The 13338-nt window shown below is 43.3% G+C and overlaps 1 protein-coding gene across 3 annotated transcripts; it reads left to right on the plus strand.

Moving 5' to 3' along the window:
* Positions 1 to 1325: 1325 nt before the first annotated feature.
* PRXL2A (peroxiredoxin like 2A) lies at positions 1326 to 11438 on the plus strand. Of its 3 annotated transcripts, none has more exons than XM_063405987.1 (6): positions 1326 to 1522; positions 7358 to 7537; positions 7908 to 7999; positions 9811 to 9951; positions 10662 to 10826; positions 10958 to 11438. In XM_063405987.1, the coding sequence occupies exons 2-6, from the start codon at positions 7360 to 7362 to the stop codon at positions 11054 to 11056; spliced, it is 675 nt and encodes a 224-aa protein (XP_063262057.1). In that variant the 5' UTR covers positions 1326 to 1522; positions 7358 to 7359; the 3' UTR covers positions 11057 to 11438. The 3 variants fall into 3 exon arrangements, with proteins under 3 accessions (XP_063262057.1, XP_063262059.1, XP_063262058.1); XM_063405989.1 differs by lacking the exon at positions 1326 to 1522 and adding an exon at positions 1873 to 2010; XM_063405988.1 differs by lacking the exon at positions 1326 to 1522 and adding an exon at positions 4573 to 4729.
* Positions 11439 to 13338: the final 1900 nt, after the last annotated feature.

Below are 13338 nucleotides of genomic sequence, written 5' to 3' on the forward strand. Positions count from 1 at the left end.
AGCAATATTGGCTACCTTGGAATTGTGACCAGCTGCCAGGCTGTTAGAGGCATAATGTGAAGAAGTATCATTAAGAAAAAAGTTCATTTTGTGTGCTTACCATGGAAACAAAAATAATGGAGCTGCCATTCTACCATTGCCAAATGTTGTCAAGTCAGTCCATGACCATGGTAAAATTCAGAAGAAAGGAATCTTGACAGCCGAGAGAAATTAGGGTTTTAATTATCCAGTGATGGCTGACAAAATTTGCCAATCAGGTTTTTTTCTCAAAATGTTTTTCTAAAGATTGCTGTGTCAGCATGGCAGATACATATATTCTAATGCTGACTGATTTTTTAAAGAATGACAAAATCACTTCAGCACGTTATGTTTAGTTTGACAGAGAATCGACCCACACTGATTAAGGAGAAAAAACAGAGGTATTGTTTCATGTACTTCCCAGGAAAAAAGCAGCCAAAAATTCTGAATCCTTCCAAATTTGCCATTTCTTTCAGATGGTCTGGTAATGCTGTTTCTGCCATGAGGTTTGCTTAGGTAATTTTTTTATTGCTGCTAAGACTTTAGTGCTTTTTAATAATCCATTTGATTTCTAAAAGAATGTGTGTAGATAAAAGTATAACTACCCCACTACCACAATTTTGGGCAAAATGACCCAAAATCTTTTCCTTGCAACTGCCTGAGCCCATGCCATTCTGATATGTGGATTGTAACGTGGTGCAATGGGCTCTGTGTTGCAGAACTGACTGTTCCATGTGACTGTGGCAGCACACGGCTGCTGCTGTGCTCTGCTGTGGGAGCAGTGATAACAAAAGGCCATTTTGTCTAGTTAAGTTTGGAACGTGGTGAAAAACAGTGGTTGATGGAACATAGACACGCCAGTACCATCTAAAGGGTTATTTGTGTTCATTCTCCTGAGCTGCTGTTGTGTTACAGACCAGACTGTTCTGTCATTGCTACTATTTTTTTTTTTCTCTTTTTGGGATTTTAGGTGCCAGGTTAACAGGAGACCTCAGGAAATAGTCCCAAGGCAGTGAAGACGAGTCCTCTGAGTTTGTGGTTGGAGTGGTGCCTAATGACCACAAGCATCTGAAGAGTGTGTTTGTTAAGCGATGTTGTGACATGTTATTGGCTGGCTTATCTGAGCAAGTATATTCTTGAATGCAATATATATGCAAACATTTTAAGTGCCCCATTAATCAGATTAGCTGAATGATAAGATCACTACATTCTTGGACTCAGGTCCTTATGGGTTGGGTGCTTTTTTTGCCTTGCATATTTAAGCACTGTATCCCATAATGTGTTTCTGTCTCTGCTTAGTCAGAAGCTGCAGTAGCAGACTATGGGTTCCGAGAGGGAGCAGGCGGCTTTCATCCGTTCCAGCCGCTAGCGGCGGGGCTGACCGCGCTGGCCGCACCGGCGCACAGCCGCGGGGCCGCAGCGCACCGAGCGCGGCCGCCCGCCGTGCCTGCGCCGAGAGCGCCGGGGGCGGTGCCGGCGGCGGCGGCCCGGGAGCGGCGGCGTCGTGAGTGCGGGGCTGCGGTGTGAGAGGGGCTGCGGGGCCGAGGGGCTGCGGTGCGAGTGTGGGGCACCGGTGCGAGTGCGGGGCCGAGGGGCCGCGGTGCGAGTGTGGGGCAGCGGTGCGAGTGCGGGCCGCGTGTGCGTGCGGCGCGTCGGGGGCGGGCGGGCCGGCGGCGCTGTGAGTGCGGGGCCGCGGCGGTGCGAGGGCCACGGGACCGCGCTGTGCCGCCCGGGCCGGGCTGTCCCTCCGTGGGCTGTCCCCCCGCCCCGCTGGTGCCGTCTCCCGCCCCGCTGGTCCTGTCGCAGCCGCAGCGGCGGCGGCGGCCATCGCCGGCTGCTGAGCGCCGAGGGGCGGCCGGGGATCCCCGCGGCTCTCGTCATCGGACCTCTGCTGCCCGTCCCGAGCTGCCGAGGTTTGAGATCCTGCTCATGCCTGCCCTCGTGGTTTAGCGTTTTGAGAGATCCCTTCTTCCAGGCAAACTTACCCCGTGTGTAAGTAGGCACAGCAGGATCCGTGAAGGACGAAGAGACTCCGTGCTTTGTTTCTCATTACGTTCGTGATGCGCTGGGTGCCATCGCTTAGCTCAGGAAATCCACCTTTGAGCTGCTCGAAGGAGCAGCTTGGAGCTCCCGCAGCCTTTTATAACCACAGGGGCAGTGTTCCGTCAGACCTGGTTCATAGCAGGCGATGAAAGGGGACACAAGGTTGTGGGGAGGTTCTCTGCACTGGGTGGGTGTATGGAGATGTGCTACAGGCTCCTTTATGCATAGAGCCCCTCTTTCCTGTGGGGTGGAGTTGAAATGTGTCCATTTTCTTCCGTCTTTGCTTTTATCAGCAATTTTGTTGTTATGAATTGTATAGTGTAAGAAATGAGAAAGTTAAAATATAAGCAAGGGCTAAGAACCCAAAAAGGTGGGAAAACATTAATATAAGCTTAAGTCTGGGACTTAGAATCCTTGGATCTGCTGGGTGGGAACAGGAGGGATCACTTGCTGCCTAGCACCTGCTGTGCTTTCAGTAAATGCTGGCTTGTATTATCAGTGGGTCTGTTGGTATTCCCTTTGCTCCGCACCTCAGCAGACTGACAGAGGATGCACCTTTCCTGCTCTGGACCACCAGCAGACCAAGCATTGAGTTCATCCTGTATTATCTTCAGATGGGTACTTTTTGCAGTTCTGTGCTCTATGAAATATCTCACACCTCCTTGGTATCCATTCACTGACTGATCAGAGATCTGAATTTTTCCATACACAGTGTCTAGCTGCCTGTTCCCTCTCAATATACCAAGAGAGCTGGAAGACCTCCAAAGTGGTGTGCCAGAGCTCTTTGCTCTCCCTTGCTCAAAAGAAAAGGCTTGTTGACATGTTGGATTTCTTTAGAACAGTCTGAGAATGGGGGTAACAGCTAACTTCCTTTCAAAGGAAGGAGTATGGTTTGTTTGCTTGACACAGCAACTTTTCCCACAGCTGCAGCCAAGAGCACAGAATTCAGTCGAGAACCATGCACGGATTGGGGAGAAACCTAAAAAGATGATTGTTATTCTTGACACAGTGTTTGGTTTGACAGGTCTTTACAATGGTGAAAAGAAAGGAATCTCTTGTGTTGTGAAAATTTATGCCACAAGAAATGCTAGGAGGCTTCTCTGTGCGTTGATTTTGGTGTTTACAGGCCAATTTAAGTTGGAAAAGTCCTCCTAGGTTTGTCCAGTCAGATCCTTGCTTAAAGCAGGGCTATGTTTGAAGGTCTGTCAAGATGCTGTATTTTGTAATCCTTAATGGTATTTAAACACTCATGAAATCGTGATGAGCGTGTTACCAGGTTATTGTGAATTGTAAATTTCCTTTATAGGACTTAGCTTACAAAAGTATTTGTAATCATGACTCATTTTTGGGGAGGGGGAATGTCTCATAAAACATCAGCTCAGCTTGTTTGGGATACGCAAGTTCTGACAAAGCTCTGAAACATTTTTAGTCTTGATATGGAATGTCTTGGGGAAGCTGGAGTGGGAGACAAAGGAAGAACAAGCAATGGTCAAAGCTTCTTCAGACTAGAGAATATTTGTTAGTGCAGTCCAACTTGCAAGACAGTTTTCTTTTTAGGAAAAGTATGTAAGGAAATCTGCTTGCTCCTCTGAGTCTTACTGGCATCTTGAAAACAGTGGCTTTCTTCTATTTTTTGGTTTCTTTTTTGGACATAGCTGCAATGGGTCCTGTTTACACTGATAAAATAAATGTTTAAGGATAGCTGTGCTCTGAATGACAATTTTTTTCTTTGGTTGTGGGTGGGAAGGAAATGAGACATCTAGAAAACAAAGTTTTAACTGGTCTCGACAAAAGCGAAGACCATCCACGGGCACTTAAAACAGGATTAAGATTAAGCTTGTTTAAATTCTGGTTAACTGAGTACTGACAGGCTATAAAATAATTCACTGATATTTTGTAGATCTCTTGTGGTCAGCACAAAAACATACACACACAAAAAGATGTTTTTCCTTTTTTTCTTTGGCCTGTACTGTTTAAAGAGGAGTTTTCATTCTTTTCGGGAAATTTTAACAGAGTTGAGAGATGGAAGATCTGATAGTCCCAGAGAAAATGATGCTTTATAGCAAATGAAAGTTGTCACTAAAGCAGGTAACTGATCATAGAAACACTGGGTTAATTCTCTAGTACAGCCTCTATACTAATATTTTTTTCCTAATATTGTGCATTTTTTAATTTTTCCAGGGCTGTTTGTATTGTTTTTGCATACGGTGTGCATGTGTGGATGTAGAATAGGCTGAAACGCAGCCTGAAAACGTTTCTTGTAAAGATGCCCAGTTCTGCAGAAGAGCATGGCTTAGCATGCAGATCTAAGAGTTTTGTGCTGTGTTCCCAGCTTCGGAAAAGCTTTCTGTAATTCCTGTTCCCTCTGCTCAACTCTCCCTCCCTCTCAGGGCTGGCGGAGCGCTGTCGGTGCGGGGCAGGGCAGCGCTGTCGGTGCGGGGCAGGGCTAGCGGGGCAGGGCAGGGCTGTCGGTGCGGGGCGGGGCAGAGCAGGGCTGGCGGTGCGGGGCAGGGCTGCCGGGTGGCTGGGGCAGGGCAGGCGGAGCTCTCTCGGTGCAGGGCACAGCCCCCGGGGCCGGTCTCCTCCTGGCCCTGCCCTCGCCCCGTGCAGCGCTGGGCTCCCGTGCGGAGCCGCTGCCGCCCCGCGCTCCGCAGCCCGCACGGCTCCGGTGAGTGCTGCTCCCCGCCAAAGCGATGCTCTCCTCTCTCTTCTCATGGCTTATGCTCTCTTGTGTCTTCTTATTGCTGCTCTGTGCTTGAAAACTTGATCGCAATGCAGTTGTGTTTGTGTTTTAAGGTGGGGGGGGGAGGGTTGTGAAGTCCTTTTGAGCTTTGGATTTCCTTAATAAACAGCAGCTAACCAGAAATGAAGCTGCTGGTTGCAAATGCTCAGCTGTTTTCCAGTCAGTCTCGCCACTGGGGGTTCAATGACAGGGCTCAGCCTGTCTCGTTAGCAAATGTTTTAATAATCCTGCCTGCTGCTTCCCATGCATATTTTTCAAAGTGGCTCATTATGGTGTTTGCTTAGCAGGGGAGGAATTTAAGTACCACGCTGCAGAGCTGCATTTTCCTTTTTCCTATTTATATGAATAGCTAAAAGTTCCCATATTTGAATAAGATTGGGATTTTTGTCACTGTGTGGAGACCAAAGAGTCCAAATAAACTGAAAGGGTGTGTTTACTACACTTAAGGATCTCCTGGATCAATAACTACTGATTGGAAGCTGACTTTTAGAGATGCTGTTTATGCTAATAAAAATGAAAAGCTATGTGAGAACTGCTCATTAATCACTTGCCACAAATTTTGTAACATTTTTGTACAGAAATGATGTGCACAAGGAATTAAGACTTGGGTCCCCCTCCAGTGCCCAGAACTATAAATTAATAAAACCCCAACCACTTCTTGACCTGATGGAATGAAATCCAAATAGTTGAGTAATCAGACTCTTGGAGGGAGCAGGGCTTTAGCCTTTGGGGTATGCCACTGAGATTTTAAGTCTTAACACAAGGATATTGCTGCATTACATACATTTGGAGTTACATTTGCACCATTCCAAAGGCTGGGGTCAGGATGGTCTCCGATAGGTGCCAGAGGCAGATATAAAAATTGTTATACAACATGACTTCATGTTTGAAAGAAGTATGTAAAGAAAGCAGATACGGTCAAGGAAGTTTTGCCTTGGTTAAGAGTAAGTGGTGAAATAGAGTAGGATCTGTTCTCTTATCTGCATGATGCTTGTGTAAACTGGCCTTGTTTCTTGCTCAGGACCATGGATTACTTACATTTTTAGATACCATGATACTGCCTCCCTTGAAACCAAGTATGCTGTTAAAAAGAACGTGCTTTTTTTGTTGTTTGTTCGTTTCCCAATGATGCATTTGTTTATCAGTAGTATTCTGGAGCAGGGTTTAAGGATAGAAAGAGGCTTTCTCACAGAAAATTCTGGGCACAAAAGTGAGAAGCTGCTCCTAATTGTTTGTGAATTCTGGCAATAGTTAGCTGTGGGGATAATGTGTATGTCTGGTTTATTGCCAGTCACAGTTCAAAAGAGTAATATTTTCTTATATTTATTGAGGTGGGAACCTCACCTATAAAAAAAGTATATACAGACAGCAATATTTACCAAAATATTCTATTAGGGAATAGGATTTTTGTGAAAAAAAAAAATACAGATTCTCCATAATATGTAATGCTACAGTTGTGTGAGTGCTCTTGTGATGTAAGTGTACAGTGACTTCTTACACTGCCAAAACTCCAGTGACTCTTGTGCCAGTTATTACTCAGAGCTGGATCTTGAACTTTGTCATGAGGCAGGGCTGTTGCGATTTCCAGCATACTCATGAACTGATACTGCCTCCCTGGAAGCTCTTTCCAGGCTTGTGAAACACTTGCAAGGGTCAGCATTTGGCTGTGGGGGTTTGTGGATGGAAGGTGGTTAAACAAAATTGCCTCCTGACTTGAGCCACCAGCTGAGCTGATGTAAAGTACGAGCAGGGTTTGTACTTTAACCCTGGGATATTTGTATGCAGTGGTTCCCATTGCAGTGCTGTCAGTCCCAGCTGGTGGGTGTGAGTTTAGGCTGTTTGTTCCTGCTGTCCTTTCTGCCCTTGCAAGAGTGGCAGTGAGTTAGTGTAGAGGAAGAAGGTGCTGTCCCGGGCATGTTTGTAATGTTGGATCGCTGGGTAATAAATAATAAAATGGTTGCAAGTCTACATTTTTCTGTCTGCAGGCACGAGCTCTAAGTTTGGCTTTGTGCCTGCTTTGGTTCTCAGTGGGGAACTGTGAGGAATGTGAAGGTTACCAGTTATGATGAACCAGATATAGAAGGTTTAGATTTTTTTTTCCAGTCTTCTATAGTATATTTCTAAAGTTCACTGTTCAATATAGATTAGTGTATGTAAAACATTTAATCTACAAATACTTATTTTTTTGAAAAACTGCTGTCTTACTGTAATAATTTAGGTTACAGGTCATATTGTTAGAGGTTCTTTATTACACACATATACTTTGATCATCTTTCTTCTCATTGCATCTGAGCACTTAATTATTAATGTTTTTGCTGGTGGCAGGGAAGAATAAGAACATCTTGTTAATATCTAGTTTTGATGTGGGTCAGACACAGAACTGGAATGTAATCTCTATCTTTTACAACCCATTTCAGTACATTAATAAATATGCAGATCATCTCCATGAAACCAAAAATACCTGCATGAGCTTTTAGTTGTTTTAATCCAATTCCCCCTCCTCTGCCATCACTGATATCCAGTGTCAGAGCTGTTCTTTCTTTCTCTTTCCAGAAATGTTCTTCCTGCCTGACTTGGGGACCTTCACCATGGGCATGTGGTCTGTTGGCCTTGGAGCCATTGGTGCGGCTGTGACAGGCATCGTCCTTGCTAACACTGACTTGTTTTTGTCCAAGCCAGAAAAGGCTACACTGGAGTTTTTAGAGGAGATAGAGCTAAAAACCTTGGGACCAGGTAAGATTCTGGATATTTCAGACCACATTCTTCAAGAATTGGACATTTATAAGAACCTTTCTAAGGCCAGGGTTGGAAGCAGTTTTCTTAGTCTTTCCTAATTATGACATGTAGTGGAGTGTCCTTGGTATCTACTACTTGTGGTGAAGGAAAAGCAACCAAAACTCTTATTTCTGGATGAAACAGGACACACTTCTAAAAATCAATAATGCAGTAATCTCCTCTTATAGAGACAGATTTTTTTTTTCTGTTAGAACTGTATTTGAATGTGGAATTCTCTGCAGTGCTTTGTGTTGGTCCATAAAGTATTAATCATCATAAACAAGAATGGCTGATATTATTGTTGATGTTGTTTCTCCTGTACAAACAGAACAAAGGACATTCAAAGCAGGTGAACTATGGAAGGAGAATGGTGCAGTGATCATGGCTGTACGAAGACCTGGATGATTTTTGTGCAGAGAGGTACTTGCTGGGCTTGGGGATTAATTAAGAAGGGTTGAGGTCTGCTTGCATAGATACTTTGTAAATAAAGGGAGGGAATGGATAGGACAGTCATCAAATACATCTGAAATATCTGAAAGGTTTTGTTTCATGGTTTAAACTGGTCACCAGCTACCAGCGTACTTATTTTCCTTTGCAGCTGGTTTGTATGGTCCAGGTCCTGAGCTTTTTCCTCCTGAAGGTGATGGTTACATGATTTTTACATCTGCCAGGAACCTAGCCCATGGTAATTAGAAAGGGAGATTTGCACAAGATTCAGTTGGTAATAAGTCTTATGAGCTATTTATATATTTTTAGTCCAAAATAAGTCTCTGTGAGCCACGTAGTCTCTGGTCAAATACAGCCCAAGAATGGATGGGCAAAAAGCCATCAGTTAAAGCTCATCTGCAAAAAAGGAATTGTGCATAGAGAGAGTACCTCTCTGTTCTGGGTGCTAAATGTGAGGCAGGAAGGTGCAGACTCTGAAGATAAGGAGTTTCTGTTCCATAACAAGCTGGGTTGGAAAACAAATTTTGATCCTTAGGCTGACATTAGGCTTCTTGGGTGGAGCTCCTAAAATACAATTTGAATGTACAGAGTGCCTGGGAACAGCCGTAGCTTGCACCCTGGACATTATGTTTCTCATATCTAAAGGGAAAAATAGTTATTATGTTGTTACTCACTCCTCTGTAACATGAAGTAATTGGTATTGTCACCTCTTCATTAAGGCATCTGCTCCCATCAGTAGTGACTGCTTAAATTTGTGTAGAATTTATGGAAGGTTAAAGTGCTTTGCTCTCTGAACAGGTGGAGCGTAGGCGGGAGGAGAATGCACTTACGTGCCTGACTGTGACTTTCATGCACAGTCAGGAATCCAAGAGTGCTTTCTTGGTAGTAGTAGTATTACTGAAAGTTTCAAATTTTCTTCTCTATTCATCCCTATCTGTTTGCTCCTTGGTACTCAGTGAATTCTAGATGTCCTGCAAGCCTTTCGTTTAGGTGACTGAGACTGATCATGTAACCCGTGTCCATGTTTTTAAAGTGTGGAATTGAGGGTTTTTGTGGGAATTCTGTCTGGTAAAAATGACCTTTCTGCAAGGGAGATGGGAAACATTTTCAGTGCACACTCTGATCTGTTCAAAACCTCAGGGATCTTTGTACAAGCTGTGGGAATAGGGATTCCTTTAGGAGAACAAAAAACCCAGCAGATAACTGGTGATACCTTGCACTCTTACACACCAGAAAAAGCTGTTTTGCTTCTGGGATACTGAAGGTCTATGAAGAAATTCCCTGATTTTTTTTTACTGGGGGATTTAGGAAGGAGAGGATATCTTAATTACTTACTTCAAACTTGTATAGCCTGCTCCTGCACAGAGCCCTTAAAATACATTGCAGAAGGACGGATAAGGATGGATGTCAGCTTGGAAAAACGGACTGAAAATTCTGAAAAAGTTAACTGATGTGCAGGCATTATATTTTTACCATTCTCAAATACTTCAAAAGATAATTGGAGCCCTATTACAGGCAAGGTATATCTACAGCTTTAAGTTAAAAGTATGTTTTATCCAGTAAATGCTCAGAAGACTCTGCTTCCTCCATGTTTAACAAAGAAAATGGTAGTAAATCTGATGAAGAGCTGCCTAGGAGTACAACAAGCTTAAGTGTTACAGGTCTGCTTCTGGTTTGTGCCTCAAGCTAGAATTTCTGTGTTTCTGATGGCCTTGAAATTCAAGGTGAAGCTTTCCAGCCTCGATTTATTGACTGAAATGTTTGGGTTTTCTTCCTTTGCTTAGGAGGCTTCTGAGCTCTCCTCTCTGAAACCCCAGCTGTCCAAGCTGGGTGTCCCTCTCTATGCAGTTGTGAAAGAGAAGATAGGGACTGAAGTGGAGGATTTTCAGCATTATTTCAAAGGAGAAATCTTTCTGGATGAAAAGGTATAGTGAAGTTGGTGTTCTCCTTTTGTTCAAAAACAAATCTATGAATGCTCTCTTTGAGGAGCTTGTATAAGTAGAATGTAGTGTGAATGAAAAGGGATTTAGTAGCACTGTAGTTTAAGAAGTTAATTGGCTTTGTTTTTCTATATTTATACATCCTGCTGAGCTTACAAATTGCAGCATAGCTACGCACGATAACGTGCTGTTGCAGGATTATTCCTCCCCTTTAACAGGTAAACAGTGTAGGCTGTTAATATTTATTCCTTTCTTTCACTGGCTGTGTGACTTGCTGATGTTTATGAAGTGTGAATCAAGGTTTGAAGGTGACACATATAATTAATTCATGATGTACAGGCCAGATTGCAGTGATACAGCTTGTCCCGGTACACTGGCACATGCTGGCTTTCTCCCTAAACCAGGAAACACACTGAAAAATCAGCTGGGTTCTGAAGAAAAAAGAATATGTAATACCCAAAATCTACTAGATGATCCTTTTATCTTCTCTCTCCCCCCTGCCTGTGTGAAAGAATCAGGCTGAATTTAAAAAAAACCCAACAACCAACCTACCAAAAATGTTTGTCACAAAGTACTGCTGTTGTCAGCAATAGGCATGTAGGTGTACATGGGGCTTAAATACTTGTGCATGAGCTTAAAATGAAGGAAAAGTCCTTTTCCCTTTGATTGCTGACATATTTTCTGTTCCCCTGCAGAAAGGCTTTTATGGTCCACGCAGACGAAAAATGATGTTGTCGGGCTTTTTCCGCTTGGGAGTTTGGCAAAATTTCTTCCGTGCATGGAGAAATGGATATAGTGGAAACCTGGAAGGAGAAGGATTCACGCTGGGAGGTGTATATGTGATTGGGGCAGGAAGACAGGTACTGCAGGCCATCTAGGAGGCTGTTATCTCTTTTATAAAATCAGAAGTTTGTTTCCTGGAATTGTTCAGTTGGCAGTGGATTTCTTGTAGGGAAAAGTGTCTGAATTTCTCTCTTGTGTCTTCAACTAGGGTGTTTTACTGGAGCATCGTGAGAAGGAATTTGGAGACAAAGTCAGCCTTCCATCTGTCCTTGAAGCTGCTGAGAAGATAAAACCACAAGCTTCATAAGTGGAAAAACAGTTGCACATGTTTCTGATTAGAGCTTGAAGTGTAGAATGTACCCATGTCTTGAATGTGTGGTGTAATTGCTTAACTGTTTAGGGACAATGCACAGAAAAAGTTCTCTAGTCAAACACAGAAACTGCTGAAAATCCTCTTGGATTGTTTTTGGTTCCTTTGCAGCCTTCCAGGTGGTCAGGGTTTCGACTGGTCCTTTGTATCTGACTGTATTAATGAAGGGCTGGGTCTAAAATCTGACCAAGCCTCGATGTTTTCAGTCAGAGACAGCTGTTTGAAAACCTGTCTACCTAGGGAAACAAAACTCTGCTAAGGCTGTGGTAATGGAGTACCAGCTGAGGGGAAAAGATAATAAAACTTTATGTGAATGAAATGGCTTTGGTTTTTGCTTTTTCATTAACATGTAAATACATCTGTGTTTCTAGAAGACTACACCCTGTCAGTCTAACTCTGAGATTTTGCATTCAAGACATGCCACTGTGTCTGCACAGTGAATTTCTTGTTAGTTCACTACTGGCTCTAGATCTTCTAAGTCCATGTGATTCCCTGCAAGGAAGATGATTGTGGCTCGAGAGCAGGTTCCTTTTTCTATTTAAGATTCTTAAAAAAAAAATTGCATCCTTATGGATAAAATGCTGACCTTTTTGTCTTAGTATTTATGTCCAGATAAAACTGATTTTAACAAAAAATATTTATATGCTCTTCAGAGTCTGTTCTTCACAGTTCCCAGAAACAACACTAGCAGGGAGGATTTAGAGTGATTCATATGTTTCATTTGGAAACTAAATAGAAATTGGACTCAAGTATGCTACTATCAGCTGAAATTTGTGTTTGACTGTTTTGGGGAATGGAGGAAGGAACAGGATTTGGAGAGTACAGAACAACTTGTCTCTGTGATACAGACTTCCTCTATAAAGGCTCTCCTCAGAGCCATGGACAGCTGCAGAGAACCATGAAATAAAGAATTGTGCCTGAGGGATTCTTTTCCTGGGTTTACCACTGAAAGGCAGTACTGGTATCGTGGGCTGACACAAGGCCCCTAAAAAGTTCAAAGCAGTGTGTAAGTGCCCACTTGTCTGCAGTCAGCATATGCATACTTGGGAGTGCAAGTGGCAGGAAAACCACAAGAGATGCTAAAAGCAATGGATGTGAGCTAGGTTTCCAACAGTTGCAAGAGGCTACGAATAACAAAGATCTTGCTGCAGGAGTATTCTGGATCATAACAAAGATCTTGCTGCTGGAGTATTCTGGATCATAACAAAGATCTTGCTGCAGTATTCTGGATCGTGGCTTCTGGAGCGTTCTGAGTTTTCTTTCTCATGGGGAATAGAAAGCTTTGCCATTTGCAGAGAACAGATCTTGCACAAAGACCAGCAAAGGAGGTACTGATCTTAGACCTTCATTTCAGCCTTGTCCCAAGGGCTTTGTGCATTTCACATAAACATGAAATGGGAAAGGCATAAACAGTCCTTGGAGAGTGGGATGGAAGCCAGATAAATTCCAAGAAATTGAAGGCAAAGTGGAGTGCCTGTAAAATCTGCTGGATCTGAAAAGCACCTCCTTACAATTTTCCCCCTGAATTCCACCCAGTGTCAGAGCTGGCTGCCCGCTCAGAGTGCAGGGAGCCTTGGGTGAGGGCAAGGGTGCTGTGGGGCTGCACCCTGCGCTCAGCCAACCCACAGGGAGTGGAAGCAGAAGCAGGAAGCGATGCTGTCCAGCATTTGGAATGTTCATGGGAAGTATAATGGCTGTCAAACATAAATCACTAACGCTGCAACATGCCGAAGTGTTCCTGTAGTGTTAAAACATTTTTAGAAAGACCCATGAAGTCAATTTTTAAGTTTACTGAAGTACTCATGGAAACTGAAAGTTCTCTGCTCTGGGAGGTTCCCCAGAGAAACCACATCAGACCAAGGTTTTTTCCTGCTCTAAGCATTATTTCCCATAAATAGTTAGTGCACTTCTTGATTTGAAGGTTATATAAGCTTACCTGCATTTCGAAGTTTTCTAACCCTGTCTTTCAGAAATAAAGTCAAAATTTGGAGCCCTAGAAAGTCAAAATGACATTTGAAATAGTTCTGAAAAATTGTTATAGAGAAATCTGATTATTATTTTTTCAAGCAAACCCTGGGATTATTTGGAGTTGACCCATCCTTTCTGATCCCCATACTGACAAAATAAAAATGGGAAGATGATAGGTGGTACATAGGAGCTAGGAATAGATAATTACCATTGGAAACAGGCTAACCTAAATAACTAAAATTAGAGCAAAA

This window comes from Prinia subflava, chromosome 9, assembly GCF_021018805.1.
Source record: "Prinia subflava isolate CZ2003 ecotype Zambia chromosome 9, Cam_Psub_1.2, whole genome shotgun sequence".
Taxonomy (NCBI): Eukaryota; Metazoa; Chordata; class Aves; order Passeriformes; family Cisticolidae; genus Prinia; species Prinia subflava.